The sequence below is a fragment of the Triticum aestivum genome, chromosome 6D (assembly GCF_018294505.1).
Source record: "Triticum aestivum cultivar Chinese Spring chromosome 6D, IWGSC CS RefSeq v2.1, whole genome shotgun sequence".
Classification (NCBI taxonomy): Eukaryota; Viridiplantae; Streptophyta; class Magnoliopsida; order Poales; family Poaceae; genus Triticum; species Triticum aestivum.
In genome coordinates this window covers 401,590,954-401,597,537 of record NC_057811.1, presented here as the reverse complement: position 1 = coordinate 401,597,537, position 6,584 = coordinate 401,590,954, and the positions used below count along the sequence as shown (strand labels likewise).

Here is a 6,584-nt window from a genome sequence, read left to right as displayed (position 1 = left end):
AATTTCAGAGTGAGGTTGAGAATCAACGTGACAGAAAAATAAAGTTCTTACGATCAGATCGTGGAGGGGAATATTTGAGTCACGAATTTGGCACACACTTAAGGAAATGTGGAATAGTTTCACAACTCACGCCGCCTGGAACACCTCAGCGAAATGGTGTGTCCGAACGTCGTAATCGCACTCTATTGGATATGGTGCGATCTATGATGTCTCTTACCGATCTACCGCTCTCATTTTGGGGCTATGCTTTAGAGACTGCCGCATTCACTTTAAATAGGGCTCCGTCGAAATCCGTTGAGACGACACCGTATGAATTATGGTTTGGGAAGAAACCTAAGCTGTCGTTTCTAAAAGTTTGGGGATGCGATGCTTATGTCAAGAAATTTCAACCTAAAAAGCTCGAACCCAAATCGGAAAAATGCGTCTTCATAGGATACCCTAAGGAAACTATTGGGTATACCTTCTACCTCAGATCCGAAGGCAAGGTCTTTGTTGCCAAGAATGGATGCTTTCTGGAGAAGGAGTTTCTCTCGAAAGAAGTGAGTGGGAGGAAAGTGGAACTTGATGAGGTGATAGTCACCCCTTCCGAACCGGAAAGTAGCGCAGCGCAGGAAGATGTTCCTGTGGTGCCTGCACCGACTGGGGAGGAAGTTAATGATGATGATCATGAAGCCTTAGATCAAGCTCCTACTGAACTTCGTAGGTCCACAAGGACACGTTCCGCGCCAGAGTGGTACGGCAACCCTGTCATGGAAATCATGTTGTTAGACAACGGTGAACCTTCGAACTATGAAGAAGCAATGGCGGGCCCAGATTCCGACAAATGGCTAGAAGCCATGAAATCCGAGATAGGATCCATGTATGAAAACGAAGTATGGACTTTGACTGACTTGCCCGATGATCGGCGAGCCATAGAAAATAAATGGATCTTTAAGAAGAAGACAGACGCGGATGGTAATGTGACCATCTATAAGGCTCGACTTGTCGCTAAGGGTTATCGACAAGTTCAAGGGGTTGACCACGATGAGACTTTCTCACCCGTAGCGAAGCTGAAGTCCGTCCGAATCATGTTAGCAATTGCCGCATTCTATGATTATGAGATATGTCAAATGGACGTCAAAATGGCATTCCTTAACGGCTTTCTTAAGGAAGAATTGTATATGATGCAGCCGGAAGGTTTTGTCGATCCTAAGAATGCTAACAAGGTATGCAAGCTCCAGCGCTCCATCTATGGGCTGGTGCAAGCATCTCGGAGTTGGAACATTCGATTTGATGAGATGATCAAAGCGTTTGGGTTTACACAGACTTATGGAGAAGCCTGTGTTTACAAGAAAGTGAGTGGGAGCTCTGTAGCATTTCTCATATTATATGTGGATGACATACTGTTGATGGGAAATGATATAGAATTCTTGGGAAGCATAAAGGCCTACTTGAACAAGTGTTTTTCAATGAAGGACCTTGGAGAAGCTGCTTATATATTAGGCATCAAGATCTATAGAGATAGATCAAGACGCCTCATTGGTCTTTCACAAAGTACGTACCTTGACAAGATATTGAAGAAGTTCAATATGGATCAGTCCAAGAAGGGGTTCTTGCCTGTATTGCAAGGTGTGCAATTGAGCACGGCTCAATGCCCGACCACGGCAGAAGATATAGAAAAGATGAGTGTCGTCCCCTATGCCTCGGCCATAGGGTCTATTATGTATGCCATGCTGTGTACCAGACCTGATGTAAACCTTGCCGTAAGTTTGGTAGGAAGGTACCAAAGTAATCCCGGCATGGAACACTGGACAGCGGTCAAGAATATCCTGAAGTACCTGAAGAGGACTAAGGATATGTTTCTCGTTTATGGAGGTGACGAAGAGCTCGTCGTAAAGGGTTACGTCGATGCTAGTTTCGACACAGATCTGGATGACTCTAAGTCACAAACCGGATACGTGTATATTTTGAATGGTGGGGCAGTAAGCTGGTGCAGTTGCAAGCAAAGCGTTGTGGCGGGATCTACATGTGAAGCGGAATACATGGCGGCCTCAGAGGCAGCACAAGAAGCAATCTGGGTGAAGGAGTTCATTACCGACCTAGGAGTTATTCCCAATGCGTCGGGCCCGATGACTCTCTTCTGTGACAACACTGGAGCTATTGCCCTTGCCAAGGAGCCCAGGTTTCACAGGAAGACCAGGCATATCAAGCGTCGCTTCAACTCCATTCGTGAAAATGTTCAAAATGGAGACATAGATATTTGTAAAGTACATACGGACCTGAATGTAGCAGATCCGTTGACTAAACCTCTCCCTAGAGCAAAACATGATCAACACCAGAACTCTATGGGTGTTCGATTCATCACAATGTAACTAGATTATTGACTCTAGTGCAAGTGGGAGACTGTTGGAAATATGCCCTAGAGGCAATAATAAAATGGTTATTATTATATTTCCTTGTTCATGATAATTGTCTATTGTTCATGCTATAATTGTGTTATCCGGAAATCGTAATACATGTGTGAATACATAGACCACAACATGTCCCTAGTGAGCCTCTAGTTGACTAGCTCGTTGATCAACAGATAGTCATGGTTTCCTGACTATGGACATTGGATGTCATTGATAACGGGATCACATCATTAGGAGAATGATGTGATGGACAAGACCCAATCCTAAGCATAGCACAAGATCGTGTAGTTCGTTTGCTAGAGCTTTTCCAAATGTCAAGTATCATTTCCTTAGACCATGAGATTGTGCAACTCCCGGATACCATAGGAGTGCTTTGGGTGTGCCAAACGTCACAACGTAACTGGGTGGCTATAAAGGTGCACTACGGGTATCTCCGAAAGTGTCTGTTGGGTTGGCACGAATCGAGACTGGGATTTGTCACTCCGTATGACGGAGAGGTATCTCTGGGCCCACTCGGTAATGCATCATCATAATGAGCTCAATGTGACCAAGTGTTTGGTCACGGGATCATGCATTACGGTACGAGTAAAGTGACTTGCCGGTAACGAGATTGAACAAGGTATTGGGATACCGACGATCGAATCTCGGGCAAGTAACGTACCGATTGACAAAGGGAATTGTATACGGGATTGATTGAATCCTCGACATCGTGGTTCATCCGATGAGATCATCGTGGAAAATGTGGGAGCCAACATGGGTATCCAGATCCCGCTGTTGGTTATTGACCGGAGAGTCGTCACGGTCATGTCTGCATGTCTCCCGAACCCGTAGGGTCTACACACTTAAGGTTCGGTGACGCTAGGGTTGTAGAGATACTAGTATGCGGTAACCCGAAAGTTGTTCGGAGTCCCGGATGAGATCCCGGACGTCACGAGGAGTTCCGGAATGGTCCGGAGGTGAAGAATTATATATAGAAAGTCCAGTTTCGGCCACCGGGAAAGTTTCGGGGGTCACCGGCATTGTACCAGGACCACCAGAAGGGTCCCGGGGGTCCATCGGGTGGGGCCACCTATCCCGGAGGTCCCCATGGGATGAAGTGGGGAAGGGAACCAGCCCCTGGTGGGCTGGTGCGCCCCCTTGGGCCTCCCCTGCGCCTAGGGTTGGAAACCCTGGGGGTGGGGGGCGCCCCACTTGACTTGGGGGGCAAGTTCCCCCCCTTGGCCGCCGCCCCCCCTCCCCCCTTGAGATGGGATCTCTAGGGGCCGGCGCCCCCCTGGACCCCTATATAAAGAGCGGGGAGGGAGGGCTGCGCACAAAAGCCCCTGGCGCCTCCCTCTCCCTCCCGTGACACCTCTCCCTCTCGCTGAGCTTGGCGAAGCCCTGCCGAGATCCCCGTTGCTTCCACCACCACGCCGTCGTGCTGCTGGATCTCCATCAACCTCTTCCTCCCCTTGCTGGATCAAGAAGGAGGAGACGTCTTCCCCAACCGTACGTGTGTTGAACGCGGAGGTGTCGTCCGTTCGGCGCTCGGTCATCGGTGATTTGGATCACGACGAGTACGACTCCATCAACCCCGTTCTCTTGAACGCTTCCGCTCGCGATCTACAAGGGTATGTAGATGCACTCTCCTCTCTCGTTGCTAGATGACTCCATAGATTGATCTTGGTGATGCGTAGAAAATTTTAAATTTCTGCTACGATCCCCAAGAGATGTGTGGTGTGGATAGCGCCAGAGTTGTACTTAAATAGCCGCAGCCAGGCAAACGAACGGGCAGCCGACTTCAATGCGGCACACCGGCCGGAGTAGGCTTCTCGGTCGCCGCGTTGGCACTGAAGCGGCGCCGCCCGCTCTTCCAGTCTCGTCGCTTTGACCGGCAACAATGTCGTGGAGTCACGTCGGCTCTAGAGCTGCTTGACCAGCATGAATGTGCGGCAACCACTTCGTGCAGATTGGGTTTTGGTTGGGATGTAGCGTTCAGGCGCGTACGTGGCGGACGTCCGAACTCCCGCAAACCTCCCCTGGTTCGCGTCCGGTTTGCGGGATTTCGGACAGGCGGGGGCGTCTGCGGACCGACGGGGTACTATGTTGGATGGCTTGCAAAGTCCATACACCTCAGTTCAGACATTTGTAGGCGTTTTGAGGGTTCACACTAAAGATGCCCTAAGTCTCACCTTGCACGAACAACATTCACTTTGCTACACCATAAGGAATCTAACCATCTAAGTCATGACCCATTCATAACAACTTAGAAAGACTTTGGTGACACCATGAAAAGAAACTTTCTTGAAGTAAATTTGCTCTAATAATTCTTGTATTACTTAGGAAGTTTAAGTGTTAGAATCTCATCTTACGATGTCTGTGACGCTCACTGGTCCAGAACCAAGCCACACTGCAGCCTGACATTGGGTTCTATCAAAGTTTGCCGTATACTATATTGACTAGCATAATTAGCAGTACGACCAATCTGAGTAATACAAAAACTACATTGAGACCTTGTAAGATGTTGAGACCTAGTCGTTAATCTATGGCGAACTGCGGTAGAACCCAATGCCAGACCGCGGTGTGGCTTGTTTTTGTTTCTAGTCTAGCGGGCGTCATACACATTGGAAGACGAGATTGTAAACCTTAAAATTCTGTCCGTAATACAAGAAGAATTATTATCCAAAAAACATGCATGTACAGAAAATTAAGCCGACAAGTGATCAGTGCTTGAAATGCGCCATGACGGCGTCCCTGTCCCCAGCCTCGGCGACGTACACACCGAGAAATTCGCCGTAGGAGTAGGGCCTGTACAGAGGGCCCTCGCCTGCGTCCAGCACCAGCTCCTGCGCCGGCGCGACGGTGCACCAAAGCTCGGGCCACACGAACGAGGCCAGCGAGGTCCGCGCGACGTGTGCGCCGGTGACGACGCGGTGCTCGCCGCTGCGCAGGCGCCCGTTGCTGACCACCTCCATCTGATGCCCAAAATTGAGGACCAGCGCCCCCGGCGCGGCGTCCACGTCCACCCACATCGTTCCTCCGCCGCCTGCGTCGCCGTCGTCGTGGACCAGCATCTGCAGGCCGCCGCCGACGTTCTCCATGAGCACGGTGACGAGGCCGGGGTCGCAGTGCGGCGCGATGCCGAGGGTGACGCTCGGGTCCGGGCACGGCGGGTAGTGGTTCACGTTCATCATCGCGCCGCCGCTGAGCGACCCCTCGAAGTGCTCCTCGCCGAGCCCCAGCCCGACGGCGGCGAGGCGCAGAACGCGCCGCGCCGCCGCCATCACGGCGGCCGTGTACGGCTCCAGCGCCGCCCCGAGCCCGCGCGGGTTGTCCGGCCACTCCGGCGGGTGGCAGCCGAGCTTGAGGCAGTCCCGCCAGTACAGGAACTCCTCGCCGGCGCCGTTCCGGACGCTCGTGTGGAACCGCGGGAGCTGCTTGCCGTCGGTCGAGTAGTATGCCATCTTCTCATTCGCCGGCAGTCCAAAGAACTCCTCGGCCGCGCGCATCATGGCGCCCATTACCTCCTCCGGCACGCCGTGGTTGACCACCTGGAAGAAACCGAACTCCCGCCCCGCGCGGATGATCTCCTCGGCGATCCTGCCGTCGTCGTCTCCGCCGAGATCAACTACAGGCAGCATCGGCGGCGCCACCTTGCCATTGGCGGAATAAGACGGCCTCTTGTGCACGGGGAGTATGTAGCGTCCAGGCACTGACTGGTGGGCGGCGCCATTGGAGAGAGGCTCCGCTGCCATCTCGAGCTATAGCTTTGCTTGACTTGCATATGCCGATCAGTTCATCATCTGCAGCACTTTATGCTGAAATTAGTGGTGAAGAAAAGCATCTTCTATTTCAGAGAACATTTGACTTTTGATCGGAACCAATGCATAACTTTTTTATATATTTTTTGGCCGGCTTTTAAATAATTGGCCGGCTAGCTAGCTTGATGCAATTGTTGGCAGACTATGTGTGAGCGTGAGTATTGTTCTTGGTGGTAGGTTCTACGTATTTTCTTTGGATGGTCGCTAGTTGTGATTTTTTATAGCTGAATGGTCCAAATGTGGCTACTTGTGATTGTTTAAGTACATTTTGGCATCCTCAATTTTTTTAACAGAGAGGAAAGGTCCGGAAGGTCTCAACAGATGCTATATTAGACCCACCACTAGTCCACTATGTAGGCCAAAACCGGTGCTAAATTGACTTTTACTTCATTTG

General features: G+C 50.9%; 1 protein-coding gene across 1 annotated transcript; it reads right to left on the bottom strand.

Moving 5' to 3' along the window:
• Window positions 1-5,009: 5,009 nt before the first annotated feature.
• Window positions 5,010-6,343, bottom strand: LOC123141739 (2'-deoxymugineic-acid 2'-dioxygenase-like). Its single transcript, XM_044560814.1, has one exon. The coding sequence runs from the start codon at window positions 6,122-6,124 to the stop codon at window positions 5,093-5,095; it is 1,032 nt and encodes a 343-aa protein (XP_044416749.1). The 5' UTR covers window positions 6,125-6,343; the 3' UTR covers window positions 5,010-5,092.
• Window positions 6,344-6,584: the final 241 nt, after the last annotated feature.

Coding starts and splice junctions, on each gene's coding strand:
- LOC123141739 (XM_044560814.1), bottom strand. CDS start 6,124: ATGGCAGCGGAGCCTCTCTCCAATGGCGCCGCCCACCAGTCAGTGCCT.